The 20,121-nt window shown below is 41.1% G+C and overlaps 1 protein-coding gene across 1 annotated transcript in view; it reads left to right on the top strand.

Annotated features, from left to right (window-relative positions):
• The first annotated feature begins 535 nt into the window (after positions 1 to 535).
• Positions 536 to 20,121, top strand: part of LOC126204164 (uncharacterized) — a 53,077-nt gene continuing 33,491 nt past the window's right edge. The window contains exon 1 of the mRNA XM_049938571.1: positions 536 to 721. Within this exon, the coding sequence (XP_049794528.1) occupies positions 536 to 721 (186 nt within the window). The remainder of the gene's footprint in view (positions 722 to 20,121) is intronic.

Genomic DNA, 20,121 nt, shown 5'->3' with positions numbered 1-20,121 from the left:
CCACCGAGGTTCAGCAGTCGTGGTGGGTGTTTCTGTGGCGACTTCCCCGTCAGATGGAGATGGTAGTCAGATGGAACGCCAAAACGTAATAAGACCTGCTATTGTAGCAGCAGTAACCGATCTAACGACTGCGCCAGATACTTGTTGTCTTATATAGGTGCTGCCCTTCGCAACGCCATGTTCTGACTGTTTACATATCTCTTTATTTGAATACGCGTGCCTATACCACTCTCTTTGGCGCTTCAGTGCATATTTGAAAGCAAAAACGACAAAAGTGAGTTTTCGCAAGATGACTATTCAATAACCAATTGGAAGCTCATAAACTCGCTTAGAGTTCCCCACTAAAGATCCTGAGGAGTCCTGCTTTTTTCTAAACGTTTGCCTGGGGGCGAGCTGAGAAATCGCCACACCGTCAGCTTAGGCGGACGCGTCTTATTTCACGCGCTGCAGCTCCGCAACAAAGGCTGTGCCTAACAAACGGCCAGTTCCTGTACGCGCGCGCTCGCCTCTTTAGAGTGTTGCGAGAGCGACGGCGATGACGCGACGGCCGACGCCTGACGCCCGGGAGCGGGGCGGGGGCCGCCGCTGGCGGCGCCACCACGTACTGCCTGCCTGCCTGCCCGTCTCTACATATATAGCACGCCGCCGCCGGCCTGGCTCGCCAGTGCGCCAAGCTCCACGACGCCAGACCAGCTACGCCGCCGACATGAACCCGGCCACGGTAAGTCAACGCCCAAGCCTCACACCGGGTCACCACCATTCTCACCACCTATTATCGCCTCTATAACCCGTGCCTTCTCTCCCACCAACAGTGCTAGACAACACTCTATCACCACTCCCTTCTGCCACCTTCTAACCCCCCGCTCTCCCCCCCCCCCCACCAGCGCCACCGCACTTCATATTCGTGAAAGAACCGCTTGACCCTCCTTATCATCACTTCCGGACTTGCTTCTATATCCGTTACGTGGCTGATTTAATATTTTTAAACTCCAAGACACAATCTCCTGGTATTGTAAGCCATCTACTATGGATTCAAATGGTTCAAATGGCTCTGAGCACTATGGGGCTTAACACCTGAAGTCATCAATCCCATAGAACTTTAACTACTAAAACTAACCTAAGGACATCACACACATCCATGCCTGACGCAGGATTCGAACCTTCGACCGTAGCAGTCACGCGGTTCCGGACTGAAGCGCCAGAACCGAGGCCGGCTATTATGGATTCCACTACAAATGTAAATGAAAACCAAAGATTACGAATAGATATTTGTTTCGTTATATTTTTTCCCAAAAATATTCTAACCATCTGAAAAAAAGTCACATTTCTATATTAACTACTGGCTTCAGTCATCTGACTTCACAAAATTATTGACAATAGCATGTTTCACAACTTTTTACTTTGGCGCTAAATAAAAGGATAACCATTCTACATCACTGCCGTTATTACTAAAGCTGTTTTTATTTAATGTGGCGCTACAGTAAGAACGTTGCGCTGCAGCTTGTTGTAAACAATTTATGACACCTGAATGTGATCAGATCCTTGTAACCGGTAAAAAACAATTATTTAACCAAATTTCACTACGTCAAACTGGAACACGTGATTTATTTGGTATTATGTTGTTGTATTGAAAAATTTTTCCAACGTATTTGATGAATTTATGACTGTCAACCTAATTCGACTTAGCCATCATCGGAATAGCATCTTGTACGAAGGTAACATGTCAAGTAGTCACTTAGAACGACTAGAGTTAGTTGAAGTGACCACGATGGACGCTAGATTACGACACGACAAATTACTCTGGTAACAAGATACGGAGTCCTAATAATGACTCACTGAACACGAAACCACCAAATTCCTTCAGAACAACCGTGAATAAAAAAAATGGTTCAAATGGCTCTGAGCACTATGGGACTTAACATCTCAGGTCATGAGTCCCCTAGAACTTAGAACTACTTAAACCTAACTAACATAAGGACACCACATACATCCATGCCCGTGGTAGGATTCGAACCTGCGACCGTTGCAATCCCGCGGATCCTGACTGGAGCGCCTAGAACCGCTCGGCCACCGACGCCGACAACCGTGAATTAAAGAGATTTGTTTATCTGATATTTGCCCATTTACGTTATTATTGATTTGTATGTCTTCAGCAGGATTTAAATGAGGCTCATCGACGTGCTAGTCGTTTAATATGCTTTTGATGTTAAGTTACAACATAATGTCGTGCAGGAGAGATTGTAATACGAATACTGAGCAATTATATTTCGCCGCTTCTTGTCCATTTATAGCAAGAGTCCACTTGTTTTAATAATTGTTATTAACGATGAAAAAAAGCGATGGAAAAGGTATACTCACTTTCGCCGAGATTTGCTGCTTTCATCCATGCGCGTTCCTTCTAAACAAGGCCAATCCCATTCCAGTATGGCGAACTTCTACTTTAATAGCCTGTCAAAGACCACGAAGAAAAGCTAGAGGAATTATGTACTCTCTTCGCAACGACCGTACATTGACGAAATCACTGACATACTAATCTGACATGACATGACATGTCGTATGAATAAGAAAAACTAATATGTAAGAAGCAGATAACTAAGGGGCTAACGTTTCGCCGATGACGGCGTTGTTAGGGAGAGAGAACAAATCGACACTACAGTATGATGGCCGATAGTATAGTGGGCTGTGACTTTCTCATATGCATTATTCCCGCAGTAGCGCGAACCGACGAACAAACAAAATCTGGGAGGCTGTGTGGAACTTTTAATCCTACCCTTCCAGAAAATGTGATCAGTGTTTTAATTATTGTTAACTCGGTAATAGCAATGCGTGTTAGGATGCTCGCATTCTACACAAAGGTAATCTATTAACTGATGAAAAGTACTGCAGAACGATCTATAATTCCAATTTCATTTTCTTGTGCTATCTACTGTTGCCTAAAAAGACGTGGTAAATATGTTTCGATAGTGAACTAACTTTAGATTTTAATCTGCAAACTATCGCATATTACTAAAGCACATTCATATAAAGGCCGTTGCAGCACTAACATTGCAAAATGTATTTCAAGAATAACCTTCTTACACCCAAACCTCCAGATGTCAGACAGTCAGATAGGTACCAAACTTGGTATATCGACAGAGTATCAATCTAAACCCCGATACAGTTTGTGTTATGTGCTGACCTCCAGAAGAACGTGCGTAAACGGTAGGTAGCAAGTAAGACCTGACCAGTGGAGCACACAGAATGCAAAACTGAGAGCCTCTGCCTTGAAGAGCTGCCGTTGGGCAGCCGGTAGAGCGGTTGTTTTTACCAAGGATCACGGTTCGAGCGCTGGTCATGCCAGTTTCTGCACGGTAGTATTTGTGAAACTGAGGGCTGCATGTTCCTGACAAGTAAAAGGACTGTCGGTGCTGTAGGAATCTTCTATTTATAATATTAATAATTAACACTTCCCTGCGTATGTTGGAATTGTTTCTTTATTCCCCTGTTCCGATTGTTTAGTTTATTATGTTAAACTATAAATGTACAGGTTTGCTGCTCTCAAATAACGAAGCACAAGCAGACTGCCAATAGAACATGGCTACGAAGTTCGAACTGTCCTTTTACATGTCAGGAACACGTCCCATGTAACCGTTTGATATATACTACAGCACAGAGTATAGTATGACCAGGGCTCGAACCCATGACCGTTGGTACGACAAACTAACGCTCTACGACTTTCTCAGAGCTCTTCACGGCAGACGCCCTCTGTTACACTTTTCCTGTGCTCCACAGGTCAGGTGTCACTTGTTACTTTCCCTTTACGCACGAGCTCCTTGACGACAGCTCATAGCACAAGTTTAGGTTGATACCCTGTCGGTTTCCAAGGTTTGGTACCGATCTTACCGTCTAACGTACGGAGGGACCGGTGTCTAGTAGTCTCTCGGTCGTCTCCGCGTCCTTGGTCAAGGTCGCTTCTCGCTGCACTGACTTCTGAGACAAATGTAAACGTCGACAAAAAGTTTACCGCATCTCTTCTCGACAAGCAAAGCTTAACTCTTTTACTAGCTTCTTTTTTAGATTTTTTTTACTGTAGTATTTTCGATTTCCATATCTGCACTAAAGCAATGGAAAGAATATGGCCTGCATCCGCTTGTTTCCGAAATAACGGAACTTCGGTTAGGATAATAAATTCCACTGCGGAGAGGACCAGAAGAACATCCGCTTCGGGGACCGGACCCGGATCTCAAGCTTTACCCGCCGTGGTATGTCAAGGTTCCCTCCGTGCCATCTTTTCATCGCCTCGGTAAATGGCTGGTTGTGCAACAAGCTGGCTGACACAGCTCTACAGTGAAACTCATAATTGGATGCCCCCTTCCCATCCCTCAATTTTTTCTGTCCTACGTCTGAACCAGTATCCACATTTACTACAAACAACTATATAAATAGGTGACAGAATATTAATGTCTCCGTGCAGGAAAGCGTTATTTCTGTGCTGTCTGGTTTTCCTTTCTTCGAGTGCGATGTGAACTTAATCAAATGACGTACTCTGTCAGTGTTCTGTCACTTTCATCAACCCAAGTTATCACATACTTCCGAATACGTTACGAGGTGACGTAAAATTGAATCATGATAATCTCACTATACAAACATATTGTTAATACGATTCCTTTTAAAGGACCATTGCTTGTCTTGGCATTATTGCCTTTTTAAAAAATCACCCTTATTATTCTGTCTCATTGATTTTATTTGGATTATTCCATATTTTTACAATTTTTACTTTCGTTATCATTACTCTTACACTATAAGAGTTTCTTCACTTGATGGTTCAAATCAATTATAAATTATTCGCTTGCTTTACATGAAAACCAGATGCCCCACAGATTTATCTCTCCCTATTTTAATGACCATTATTGGAAATTACATTTTTGGGTTTTTAATGAAAATTAAACAGGCTCTCCTTTTGACCTGAAATGTTGTACGTTTAGATATCTTCACGAACTTTCTGTTTCATTTCTGAATTTTTGTTCTCTTCAAATCTATGACAAAAACGTGAAAATTTGTCCATTGTAGATATTACAAAGAATTTACTTCCATTTTGGAAGTGTAGCTATAATGAGTTACGTTGTCGAAGTATTGTGTACGGACATTGCTGGTATCCGCCAAAATCAAGGAACCTATGGGGCAAAGTAACACCCCAAGCGGAAAATAAGAAACTTTACAGGTGTATAAACATTCAAGTTTCGCAGCGTAATGTATTACAGTATATTCAGATCGACTAATGTAACTTTCTGAAATAGCATATGACATGTTACCCGCAGCATTGACAAAACGGTACATCGTCGGTATTGAAAATGTCACAAATATGAATCTGGTTGACATATTGACGTGTCTCGTGCGCACGGTGGAAGTAAATTCTGTCTGATATCTATACTGGCAAAAATTTCAGGTGTATTCATTGATTTTATTGGTGTTTGTTAGCTGGCTTCCAGAACTTTTGTACACTAATACCCTTGAAAACTGTAGCATCCAGAAAAGGTTTTTCATGGACTTAAACGTGAATTACAGAGGAGGATTGCAATGGTATGGAGATTTTTTTCGTGGTTTCGTTCTGGTACACTCATTGCGTGAACTGCAGTACCTTAATAGTTTTAATGAAAGTACCCGAACTCGTGGACATTAATACGCGGTGTGTCCAACCTTCACCTGAAGTCTGCTGAGGAACACTGTCAGTGGAGTATCTGAATGTCTCTTACTGAAGAGCCGAAACCAGGGAAGATAAGTGATGTTGGCGCTACACATGATTGCAGGTAACATTCTCCAGGCATTCGCCAAACCCAGACTCTTCCATCGGATTGCCTCAGAATATAGCGTTTCCAGCCATCCACTGTCCAGTAGCTTCATTCTTTACACCACCTCAAGCGTCCCTTAACATTAACTACAGAAATGTGTGCGTTTTGAAGAGCTGCTCGACCATTAGGCAGCAATCTTTTCGACTCACTAATCCTAGACGAACTTCTGGTAGTGCTTTCGATCTCACGAATGGTTCCTGTTGTTGATTTCATGTCGTTCTTTACAGCCACTCCCCGGAATGCTCGACGGTCCTTGTCCATCAGCACATTACGCCTGCCTGGTCCTCTTTGAATTGTGATTGTTACTGCATGTCTCAACTTCACATCACTAACAGTTGAACTACAGACTGCCGTAGACATGAGCCATCCGAAGTAGACACAGAACGAGTGGCTTTAGAAGTACTGAAATGTCCCTGATGGACTTGCTCTTCAAGTGAAATCCAGTGACTCGTCCACTAGTCACTGAGCTCTCTTGATTGAATCATTCTGTGTTACTATTCTCTCCTGAGAATGCGATAACTTGCGCCTCGTTGTATAATGGTGCATCCACTTCTTGTGGCATATGGTGGTCAGTTCCGCACTACATAGGGGTGTCTGCATACTTTTCATCATATGGTATACAGAATTACTGCAGTGACATGAAGACTTCATTCAGTCAATGCTGCGTCTTGTATGACCAGAAGTTGGCTTCCATTGCCCTGATACCAAAATGACCTAACGGTGCACCTTGTCAGTGTCATTGCTTGAATGTAGTGTTTCTTGGAAAGATTCGCGTCAAGTTGAACAACAGACTGCCGTAGACATGAGCAATCCGAAGTAGACACAGCTGCGAGGGAGAGCGCCAGAACGAATGGCGAGTTGGGTTGTTCCTACTGGTACTGGCGTTGGCCGTCGGGGTTGTGATAGACTTTGGGTATCAGCGCATTTGTTCGTGGCCAGACCGTAGGTGCCCGATACACTTTGAGCTGTTTAGTGAACGCAGTACCTCGAGTTTTCAGATTGATGTTGGCAGCCACTGTCCACTGGCACCAGTTGTGTCACCGGTTAAAATGCTCACCACAACAGCAAATAACTGACCAACTGTACGCTGAACGACTGCATTCATTGAGCATCTATATCACAATCACCTCCTGACTAAGGGTCCCGGAGCCCATCGCCTACATGATCATTTCTGTTCTCCATACGCTGTAGGGCACTAGAATTGGTACAGGAACACCACCACCGGACCCCCATGTTTCGCCGGCCAAAGATACGGGAAAATACTGCCCAATCACGTGCATTCGTTTGTTCCCCTATAGCACCACACAAGCGATCAGTAAGCCGCCAGCCGGTCGCGGTGGTCTAGCGGTTCTGGCGCTGCAGTCCGGAACCGCGAGACTGCTACGGTCGCAGGTTCGAATCCTGCCTCGGGCATGGGTGTGTGTGATGTCCTTAGGTTAGTTAGGTTTAAGTAGTTCTAAGTTCTAGGGGACTTATGACCTAAGATGTTGAGTCCCATAGTGCTCAGAGCCATTTGAACCATTTGAAGTAAGCCGCCCTATAATGGCGTTACTGTGATTTGAGGGTCATTCTGCAGAGACAAAGGTGCCCCTATGGATTCCCACATTACCTTAAATAATTTGTACTGGATACATGTGAGATGACACGGTGGGATATGCTTGCCTAGAGCCATCTCCGAAAGCTGCATTTTGTGAGCTGCTGACCATGATAGAGCAGTCGCGGATTGGAATGAGACTCCAACACTTATGATGACTGTTGGAGGCCACGCTACTACGAGAAGCAATCTTCGTCGGAAAGAGTATATTTCCTTCAATCTAAAACATAGAATGATGGTTACCGCAGTCAGGCACCCTACATTGTCTATCGATTACATAACAAGCGCAGTGTTTGCAGTGTCATGAAATGAAATATGACGATTACGTCAATGTGAAAATCGGAGGCTAAATCACGCTTTTTTTTATACCTGATGGAATATCTGCAACATTCTGCATAGAGTACGCGAAAGCACTTTCCCGTCTTCTGGCAGTTGCTGGAGGAACTAAAGGAACCAGATGATGTGAAAATGCACAGGTACTTTACATTCTCGAGAATGCTCGTCGAACTAACGCGTGCATATATATATATATATATTTGTGTTTGTGTGTGTGTATACACTGAAGAGCCAAAGAAACTGGTACACCTGCTTAAGATCGTATAGAGCTCCACGAGCACGTAGAAGTGCCGCAACACGAAGTGAAATGGAGTCTGAAGTAATTCCGGAGGAAACTAACATCATGAATCCTACAGGGCTGTCCATAAATCCGTAAGAGTACGAGGGATGGGCGATGTCTTCTGAACAGCACGTTGCAAGGAATCCCAGATGAGCTCAATAATGTACATGTCTGGCGAGTTTGGTGGCCAGCGAAAGTGTTTAAACTCGGAAGAGTGTTCCTGGAGCCATTCTGTAGCATTTATGGACGTGTGGCGTATCGAATTATCCTGATGGAATTGCCCAAGTCTGTCGGAATGCACAATGGACGTGAATGGACGCAGGTGATCTGAAAGGATGCTTAGGCACGTGTCACCCGTCAGAGTCGTGTCTAGACGTGTCAGGGGACCCATATCACTCCAACTGCACACGCTCCACACCATTACAGAGCCTCCTCCAGCTTTAACAGTCTCCTGCTGACATGTAGGGTTCTTGAATTCATGAGGTTGTCTCCATAAACGTACTCGTCCACCCGCTCGATAAAATTTGAAACGAGACTCATCGACCAGGCAACATGTTTCCAGTCACCAAGAGTCCATTGTCGGTGTTGACGGGAGCAGGCGAGGCGTATAGCTTTTTGTGTCGTGCAGTCATCAAGAGTACACGATTGGGCCTTCGGTTCCGAAAACACATATCGAATATGTTTCGTTGAATGGTTCGGTTGAAGACACTTGTTGGTGGCCCACTGCTGAAATCTGCAGCAATTTGCGAAAGGGTTCACTTCTGTCACGTTGAACGATTCTCTTCATTCGTCGTTCCCGTTCTTACAGGGCCTTTCTCCTGCCGCAGCGATGTCGAAGATTTGATGTTTTACAGAATTCCTGATATTCAAGAGTGTACACTCTGGAAATGGTCATGTGGGAAAATACACCACTTCATCGCTACCTCGGAGATGTGCTGTGTTCCATCGCTGGTGTGCCGTCTATAACACCACGTTCAAATTCACTTAAATCTTGATAACATGTCATTGTAGCAGCAGTAACCAATGTTACAACTGCGCCGGACACTTGTTGTCTTATACAGCCGTCGCCGACAAACGAAGAGGATATCATCGAAAATTCCACGAGGCTGTCTGCAGATGATCTAGCTATAACTACTGAAATAGCTAGGATTCAAAAATCTATCGGAATGCAGGATGAACGGCGGAAATCATCCATTGAATAACTGGGAGGATGGATGCAAAGCGATTTAATCTGAAACCGCAACTGAAACGTAGTGCTAGAAACGTCAAAAGTCAGACTGAGTCTTCAGGATGTACTGTTCTCCAGCTTCCAAAACTCTCGTTCAGCCAAAACTTGAGCATCTATTGTCAGCCTGAAATCCTTACAGATAGAGTAGATCCAGATAATAAGAAGAAGAGCAGCGCCTTCCGTCACGAGTAAGCTCGATAGCGTCACGGAGATGCTATTCCGTCTCCAATGGCAGGTGTTTCGATAAAAGGGTTGTACATCATGGTGTAGTTCACTGTTAAAATTGCAGAGTGCATGTTTCTAGAAGTGTTAGTTAGCATATTGTTACCTCCTACTTGTATTTCGTAAATGATCATGAACGTAAAATGTGAGAGATTCGAACTTATAATGCAACCTAGGAATAGTTGTTCTTTGCGAGTAATGTTTGTGACTGAAACAAGTAAGAGGGAAAACGACAATATTACACGAAGTACCCTCCATCACACATGCCATGGTCGCCTATAAAGTATGTATTTCGATGCATTCCCGGCGGGGTCAGGGATTTTCTCTGCCTCGTGATGGCTGGGTGTTGTGTGCTGTCCTTGGGTTAGTTAGGTTTAAGTAGTTCTAAGTTCTAGGGGACTGATGACCATAGAAGTTAAGTCCCATAATGCTCAGATCCATTTGAACCATTTTTTTTATTTCGATGCAGATGTCATGTATTAGTAAAGCATTCATATATAAGCAAGGCAATGCCGGCCTTCATTGGGTGCCTCTTATTGCTGTTGCAATTTTCACAAACGTTACTGTCTGAATAACCAAAATTTAATCACTTCTGTAACATTTGTGTGCTTCTAGAGATTTGCATTTTCTTTGCCAATGATTATATATGGGTCAGGTCACATTCTGTGTGTTTGGTTTGATTATTATGTTTTAAGATAAGGTTCTAGGTCTGTTGTGAGAGACCTTTCTTCCAATTACGCAGTTCAGTAATCTGTGTTATTAGCGTTGCTCATGGAGAGTAACGCTAGGTTGTTACGGATGGACTGGTGATGCAAGGCAACAAATAAACCGGTCAAGGGCGTTCTTCGTGCCCGCGTTCTACCTCTAACATGCGTCATAAGACTGCGAAGGGAAATGAAATGAGTCCAGAGGTTTGAAAATATCTCGATGAGCTACTCGCGAATGGAAGGAAATTTTAAAATTTGTTCTGACTTATTTCTTGCATAAATACTACCGTTCTTAGCAGTTAACGCTACCAATGCCTACAGAAGGTTTTTTGCATCACTGTTGCAATAGTAGTGTATAGCATACAAGAGAACCCTCGTTACGAGCAAGCAGGCAAATGGAAATGGTGGCAATGCATGTTCTGTCACTGACTACATTGTCCACGCAGTTGATAGTAGCTGTTACTAACAGGTATTAACACAGCAGGAAAAAGAAGAAATGGTTCTGACGGACAGTCCACCTTCCGCCGCACACCGTACTTTGTGGAGTACAGATGTCTATGTTAGATTCTGGCGTCTGGTGACACTGAAAGGATGGAGGATTAGATTTTAAGTGTCCCTCGTCGGCAAAGCCAGCAAAATCTACCGTGTCCTTCCGTGAAGAACCACGCCAGCAGTTGGTTTATGCGAAAGAAGACATGGAAAATCTAAATACACATGGAAGCGAGGGGATCTGAACTATCGCCCCCACAAATGTGAGTCCAGTGTCTTATCACTACTCTAGTTCACCCCTTGTAGACGTCGGGATTAGTGGAGCAGCTTGTAATGGATCTTAACGAAACAAATCCTCTATGTTTCCGTAAGAAAGGCCCCACTATTTTCCGTGAGTAATTTAGGGTAATCGCTAAATAATTTTATCATGTCGCTTGGAACCCACTTGAGTGCTCTTAGCTGACCCGTTATCCATCTGGAGAAATGAGACCTATAGTGTAACGTAGTATCCGAACCTCATTTCGTTCTAAAGCAGTGGTCGTAAAACTCTTTTGCTTAAGAGCCAAAATTGACATTTTAGGGAGACTCCGCGGGCCACATAGGAACTGGGCGGGAGGGGGAGTGGATAAGGGGATGGGAGAGGGGGGAGGGGGAGAAAGAGTTATGTGGTCGCTCAATCGCTCGAAGAGAAACCCAATTTTGAAATTTACAAATCATAAAGAATCACCAAATATTTTTAAGTGAAAGGGATAATGTATATTGGAACTACATTCTCTCTGAAGGGTTACGTAGGTCCTGACAGGCTACTACAGCTAGCGCCATCATTACAGGATCCCATGTCTGGTATCCTGATTTTCTGACACGTTTTCTAGAAGACATTATCGCACTGAAATAATTAACAAGAAACTACCTTTGCAAAAAATTATTACTCTCCGTACAAGTGACAAAACAAGAATAATAGAAATAATTATCTTACATCAAATGACCCAAAAACAAAAAAAAGTTTTAAGTAAAATATAACACAACAAGCTTTCTCTGTCGGTCACACCGACGACAGTGGCGATGTATATTAGAACTACATAGTCTGACCACTTCTCGGCAGACAGCAACACACTTCAGTGAAAAAAATATGTAGTGACCTCTTGTCTCATCCTGGTCACGTTACCATACCTTTCCCTACCGAGCTTATTAATAATTGGTAACCCACATAAATTAGCATGTTATGTTAATTTATGACATTAACTGCAGTGTGAGATACAATCACAAATGATTACCAAAAATTCTGAACATCGTTTTTTTTCATTTACTCGTTTCATTTTATTACAACAGCCTTAATTTTATTTCATATTACTTGCTACAAGCATTTATCACATTTGAAGTTCACCGTCTTCATAATGCGCATTGAAGAATCCATTCCACTTCCGTTTTACTTTTATAACATAGTAACTAATCTTAATTCACAGCCGAATTCAGTAATGTCGTTTAAAATTAAGTACTTCTTAAAATATTACTCTCTCTGGAAATAAAGAATTTTTTCATTACTGAGCAAGAAAAGTACACTCTCAGGAAGCTCTTAACGTTGACGAATTTAGATTCCGCTGTTATTATAAAACACGGCTGAGATCCGCGGGCCGCACGAAGACTTGATTCGGGCCGCAGTTTGGCGACCACTGTTCTAAAGGGCAGATTAAAGGCAGACTCAGAATTTCCGTGCTCCAACAAGAATTTGACCGACCGACCTCTTGATTTCTAGGTACTCACTCTAATGTTAGACCACCGCGCCCGACATGAAATAGTAATGAAGGAACCCAATGATACGTTAAAATTACATACCAGTCCAAACCTATAACCGGAAACACTGTCTAAGCGGAAAGCACCAATTTTTAAAACGCTAGACAGCTAGTTATGTGGAATTTCATTTAGTTTCTCCTACAGCCATGGTTTGCGTATATAACTGAGGCAATTGATGGTAGATTTCCCCAACTAAAGGTCATAGGTCATAAAGTTTTTCACTCTTATTCTCTATCTCCTTTCTCGCCCATGTTGTAACTTTAATGTCATGAGTCATCATATCTAACCCGGTGATATGGCTTCGAGGCAACAAAACCGGTCGTTAAATAAATTGTTTAAAAGAGTACCCAAGAGGTTATTATTGAAGATATCTATCTCCATTGTATTCGATATCGACAATCATTAAACACTAACATCTCTGGCTTTCTAATCCGTACCTTTGTAGGACACGATTGCTATCTCAAGCAGCTTAGATTAAACATTAATTTCAGTCATCAAAAATTCTGGCTTAACCTATGTTACCTCTCTTTGCTCTACCGTACTGTTCATTCACCTTCTTTTTTCCAGTGTCCCTAACTGGACGGTGAACCTGGGCACCCTCTAGATACAGAAAGAGAATTTCTACGCCGCAGCTGCACTAGACAAGACACTCTTTACTTCTTTACTTACCTGTTAAGATGCAAAATTTCTTAAGAGATAATACAAATATGTTGGGACAAGACTCGAATCGAGTGTTACAGATAGCACCTTGTTAAAATAGGAGAAAATTATTAGTCATGAAATCTTTGCACAGACCATCGTGACGTTAGACTGAACTGAAGTCCGTAAACGGAAAAATAACGCTTGCGAAACGGTATCAGCCGTTTGGGTGTGACTATTACAAACGGTCTCCGAGCAAATCCTTAAGTTACGTACCACGTAGCCGGACTCTTAACTGTACCACGAAGGAAGAAAAAAATTATAGCCTCACTAAATAAAGTCGAGTACATAAATGCAGTGCAAGCAAAATAGCAATACCTTGAAATCATTTTACATGAACTATGTTCCCACTTGCAATAAGTAAAACACATCGAGGGAAGGTTTTTCAACAAAAGAAGTGTTTAAAGGACGTCATCTTCCGCATTATGGTTGTCATTCGGCTATTGTAGCTTCGGCATAAAGCAACTGTCAAGCATAACATGGTATAAGTAACGATATCCGTGAAGAGTTCTGTCCCACTTAACAGAAATAGAAGTAACAGTTGTGACCAGTAACACACGCAACACGGTGCCTTCACTTGTGCTGTTTCTCGAGAGGGTTGAAATATAAATTAATTATTCTTAACAGCAGCCGTAAAGCAATAGCGGAGTAATATCTTCTACAGCCATAATCGTAAAATAATTTTCTTTGAAAAATTCATACAGCCTACTGCCCCGTATTACAACACGTTAATATCAAAACAAGTGAATGCCGCGCCTGATGTCCTAATGTTTTCTTTTTCCCAACATCCTAAAGTTCAAACTCGTAAGTGGCTAAGATTATCTAAATCGTATTCCGCGTGCTTGACGTTCACTGCATTTCTGCGCGTAGCCTGTAGCAACTGTATCGTTTTCTGCCGTATTTCCAATTCGCTTTCTGTTCGACACATTAATACCGCGGCCAAGACGACTGATTCACCACTCGCAAATGCCGGCTGCAACAGTTGTTACATTTTGCAACAGGAGCGGCCTGTCCTGCACTTACGTGCTGACTCGCAATGACTGCTAAATACACATTGACCGTCGCTTCAGCCCACAATCAGTTTCACGACAGCGGCAGCTGGACACCTGAAACTGCAATCCATTCGCTACTGTGGCGTAGACCATGGCAACAAAATGTTTCATAACTCTGTCCAGGGCCGGAGATGGAAATCAGTCCCAATTTCGCGTCTCGTCGACATTGTTGCCACTAGAGACAGTGTGAAACGTCCCCTTAGAAAAATTATACACGACTGTCCTTAAACTGACACACAATATTTTTAGCGCAACGCAATCTGACTTTCAATAATCCCTACAAAAGAATGGCCCTGACTAACATTAACCTATACCTTTCACAAATCACTTACCTCACAAAAATCTTGGTTACTCGAACTACTGCAATACAGCGAGCGCCACTACTGCCAGCTAAATAAAAGATTCAAACTACGGAAGGCACTAACTACTGATAGGCATAGTTAGCAAATGAAAGATTTTGATACAGAACAAACAATGTATTTACCTTAATAGTCATCAAAAGTCATAATATATATAGCAGTTCATGACATCCAGTCTTACAAATTTCAAAACTCCGCCATTTCTCTCCCCACATCAACCACTGCTGGCGGCTTACCTCCAACTGCGCAACGCTACGCACTGTTAACATCCAGCTGCCCAACACTACTATGGCGAGTATTACAACAATGCCAACCAGCCACTGACTGCACACAGCACAGCCAGTGATTTTCATACAGAGCGCTACGTGGCGTTACCAATATAAAAAACCTAAACAGCCTACTTACATAGCCCCCATGCTCCCCACAAAAAAATTTATAAATTGTTTTGGGCAGTGGCCAATACAGATTTCAAAAAATTTTTCATAATTACAATAACAAAGAAATCAAATTCACACACTTATTGATACAATGTTGGTCAAAATCTAAAATTTTCTCGCAGTCCGTAAAGACAGTTCTGATCATTCATCACAGTAAAATTACAGTCTTTTTTTTTTCGAGCCTGAGCAGTAAAAGAAAATGCACACGGAAGTAGTGGATTTCCATGCAGTCTTGAAGAAGTAGTGTTGTCCTTACAACGGAAAGACAGTGCTGACTCTTGACATGCAGACAGGTAATGGGCCACAACAGAGCAAACCCACAGCAGAGTCAGTCGAAGTTTTGAAGAATATTGGTAGGTAGGTCATCACAGAGCAGACCCACAGTAGTCCTGGTAGAGATTATGGTATTGGTGGGCCACCAGAGGTGCAGACCCACTGCAGTCCTTGTAGAAATAATGGTATCCACTGTAGTCCATGTAGAGACGGCCAGCAACCATCTGTTGCGACTGTGCAGGTGCACAATCACCATCGAAGAGTCTTGCGGAGAATATAGCAAGTCCATAAACCACCACTTGTGCACTCACAAAGTTTTTGGAATTGTCCTTAGAACCAGCAATGCTGTTATCCAGTCCCTTGCTGAATTACTAACACACGTGCGAACACTAACAGTCCCTACTTCTCACATATTGTCCATATACTATGACCAACAGAAACGTGTGCAGTGAAATGTAACTTAAAGTTACTTAATTTGATGAACTGGTGTCAATTACAATAACATAAGCATACAATAACAAAGCTACAAAATACATCATAAAGAACATAACAATACAGATAACATTTGTGGTAATGCAGGCTTTACAGAACAATCGAAATAATATACACATCAGTGTTACAGGAATTATGACTTAAGTAAATACATGAAAGATCAGAATAACTTTTGAAACATGAACTTCACACATGAGCATTAAAACAAAACAGAACAAATAATGTCTAAACATCTTTACAAAGTAAATAACATAGTATTAGAAAATTCCACAACATAACTCTCATCAGCTAAACACATAAAGACAGGAAAAACACAAATATACAAGAGTAGACAAACACATAGGGGGATAATAGAAAAGGAAAGGACAGGGTTTGTTTTACTGCAGTATTTTGCAAACAAAACTTTCTTTACTTCTTCGAGATCTACCTTCATTCATCATTATTCCCAAAAGTCCTATCTACACCTCCTTTCTGTATTCTATTCATATTTCTTTCAAAATAATTATTTCTCATTGTACAATACTCATTGTGGCCCAAATCTTTTTCATATAACTTCTCAATGCATTCTTTCCCTATTCTCCATATTCAGTTTCTTATACAGTCTACCCCCTCTTAAGCTAACTTAAATCTACTGAGCTCACATGCTAAACTAAGGGACGAGGCAATGCAGCAGCACAAAACAATTAATACAAACAGCAATGACAAAAAAATTCAAATTGGCAAAGCAAGCAGCACTAAAATAAATTAGCAGAGCAATTGCAATATTACAACTAATATAAAGCAATGTGCAGCAAACAATAAAAATAAATCAGTAGTAAAACTGGCTTAACAGAGTAATGCAAAGTCAAATTCAGTAACACTATGCCTGGCAAACAGCAGCAGCAAATGAAATAACTTATACCTAAACATGACAAAGCTGAAGCAGAAAAAATATTACACTAAAAATGGCCATGTCTAATACCTATGTCACATCTTAACACTATAGTGATGCATCACAAAAACTTACTCTGCAAGAAAGTTACCAAGTCATTAAAAAAATTATTTATGCAATTCCTGTGAAGGGAAATGTCTATTTGTGCTCTCTTTTCTAAGAAAGTATATGAGAAACGTATTCTTTACTGCGTCTGTAGACAGAGAACAGTGTTATTAGTACATCTATTAAATTTTATAATAACCAATGCTGCAGTGCAGCTAGAAACTAGATATTAACGAAAATGAGCAAATATGTACAAAGGAAGGCATGAAACATCATTCATTAGCCATATGGCATTTCATAAGGTAGTAAAGAAAATCTCTCAACTAGAAAGACAGTAATCAGGTGTATAGACATAAAATATTTCTCGTCATTTCATTAGACATTTCAGTAAATATAATAAATTAAGAGCTCCACAGTGTTATCATACGTTTTCAAGTTTGAGCATGTCGTATTTGCGATGCTTTCTACAAAGGAATGTCAATAGCAAGGATAATAGCCCCCTTTTTTTTCACCTGTGCCTCTGAAAGGCACACATAAATTACTTTTTTCCAGGCGATTGTCGCGCAGCTGGGTGCCCACGACGCATTACGTGCAGGTGGTCACTTAACTTTCTTACCGAAATATTTACGACACCAGTTTGCACTACAGTGACAGTCTCATATACAAATAAAATTTCACAAGTCGAGAAATTACAGTAGAAAAGTCCAGAAACAAAATCCTATAAATATAACAGTGTCCAAAAAATTTTCGACACCATTGTAATACATTCACGCATGTACACACATTTCATAATTCTTAAAAGTACGATTCTTGGTTTCCAACATCCTTTTTCACATATCAGAGACCCTAACCACTGTTCATTACTCCTTACTTTATTACAAATATACATATTCGTCGACAGTTCTTCAATATTTTATCATAAGAAATACGTAGCATAATCAAATTCCTCATATACGTTAGCATCATCTTATTGATCATAAACATACCTCAGCAGCATAATACACATCGTCGTCGTAAAAATAACATCATAACACCTCAGTCAAATCTCAAAAGCGTCGTCACTTTCTGAATATTTTAAAACCTAAAAAAATTCTCTGCTCATTTCAAGCATACTTTAAAATCATGCTCCCTTACCAAATACATCATTCAAAGCTCTCATAGTGTCACAATGGTTCCGAAAAAATATGAACAGTTCACAAAGTACTGAGAAAATACAATTTCATAAGTGTGAAGTTACCCAACTGTGTAATTGCATAAACATTTGTCACTGACGTAGTAAAAAAAAATGTTTATCTCTCAGTAAAATGATCAGATAGCTGTGTAATTTATGTGTTAGAGAAATATGGTACCGATGTGTAAAGTTGTATAAGCAAATACTATATTAGCTAGGGCTCCTTGTGCTTGCCAAACGCATGGTACACAAAGTAAGCGTGTGCCTCCCTGAGGATTAATGTAATTATACCCTCAGGTGTTACAGATTATTGCAATGGAATGAAATGTATCACGGAAAAACTTTGTATCATTGTACTTCAAATATCTTTAAAAATAAATGTTTTAAGTACAAAATTAATCACTTAAATACGTGTACTGTAGCGCTAAACTGTGCGTCTTGTTGTAAGATAATCTCTGTGGAAGTGTCGTAGTTATCGTCCTCCGAAAGCTAAGTTCTGCAGAAGTCAACGTACTTACCTCATGATAAACAAAAGTGAAATGCTTTGCGTATAGATATCTTAGTTATTACGCTTATTGCCGTGATGAAGAAAGTACTGTGCTGTAACGTATTGTTGTGCTACGGAAAAGGCTGTCTCCTTGTAGCTATACCACAAAGGTTACTACTAAAACATGTTTTACTTTCCAGAATAATTCAGAAAAACTGTGCAGATATAAAACAGATACACCGCAAAAGCAACATTGTAAATTGTCACTCATTAGTAGCGTCGTAATAAAATCGTGTAGCTGTCACATAAACTAACCACTGTGTCATCTGGTATCTCACTGAAAGTACTTTAAATCCAGAATGTATTTTCAAGTAAACCAAAATGTTGCATTAAAATCTCATTAGCAGTACTTTTTAAATGTTCTAAGTATGTGAGCCTTATAGTCGTTACGTAATCGTGCAACTAACAAGGAAGAAAGTACAAATAATAACAGTGTGTCATCTGTTCACTATAACAATGCATTCGTAATTACTTGTCTAAGTTCCCTAGGTTCTTGAATGGATAGATAACTTTAAAACATAGTTGCATGTTAACAGTTTGTAAGTGTGACAAAGAGTACCAGTAACGTGAAGTGAAATATTTTATAGCAAGGACCAAGTTAAAAAGCAGATTATCATTCAAGAAACGGTTTTACATGTGAAATGTGGTGTAAACCTTTACTCTTCCTAGTACGCAGAGTTTCAACTTCAACACAATTATCATGTTGTATACGTCAGTAAGGAATGCTAAAATTTTTCTCAAGGTTAGCGTCTATGTTATTTTTCGCACGTGGCTGCCTGCGGTGCGAGTCATTGTCTGTCTCTTTGTTGGCGCGCGCCGTTATTGGGATCAGGAGACCTAACTTCTACAAATTCACCTTGTCGAGAGTGCCCTGCTCTGTTTGAATGCAATTCAAGTCTGTCGTTACGATCATATCGTTTGTCGTCATGTCCGTAGATTCCACAGTTTCTTTCTAGTCAGTCATGTGGTGGAGAATTTCTCCTAGAATCGTAACTGCGCGCTGAACTGTAGCCTCTCAAGTTATTCTGTCTCCCTTGATAATAATTATTTTGGTTCCCATATTGTCTGTTTCTCTGATTGTCTCTGTGATAGTCATTACTGCGGAGAGGTGATCTTTCCCTATAATTATTACTACTCTGCCAACGGTTGTCATACGGGTGGTGTCTGTGTTGGTCACGATTTACGTTGTAAGAATAGCCTTGTCGTGTATTATTTCTGTCATCGCGGAATTGTGACAGATGTGACCTGTAATTGTTGTGCTCCTGTTTTCGCGTTCCGCGATTGTCAGTGTCAATTTCCAGTTCTTGTAACAGTCCCTGAAAAGCTTCAATGTCGTCTTTGCAACGTCCTGCTAAAATAATATGTCGTAAATGTTCAGGCAATTTGATTAAGCAAATGCGAATGAGTTCTGAGGGGCTGTATGGGTTTGAAAGATACTGATTCTTATGCAACATGTCTTCAAAATATTTCATAAGACTGGAAAATTCAGATTGTTCGAAACGTTTCATCGTTATGATGCTATGTTTTAGTCGGTCTTGTGTAGCTTGAGACCAATGCGCTGAGAGGAAGGCATGATAAAAGTCTCCTTCACTGTGGCAATCGTGAATGACCGATCGCATTCTTACAGCTGGTTCATTCTC

Source organism: Schistocerca nitens, chromosome 9 (assembly GCF_023898315.1).
Source record: "Schistocerca nitens isolate TAMUIC-IGC-003100 chromosome 9, iqSchNite1.1, whole genome shotgun sequence".
NCBI classification, from domain to species: domain Eukaryota; kingdom Metazoa; phylum Arthropoda; class Insecta; order Orthoptera; family Acrididae; genus Schistocerca; species Schistocerca nitens.
The sequence above is the reverse complement of the archived record's forward strand: the minus strand, read 5'-3'. Positions and strand labels throughout refer to the sequence as shown.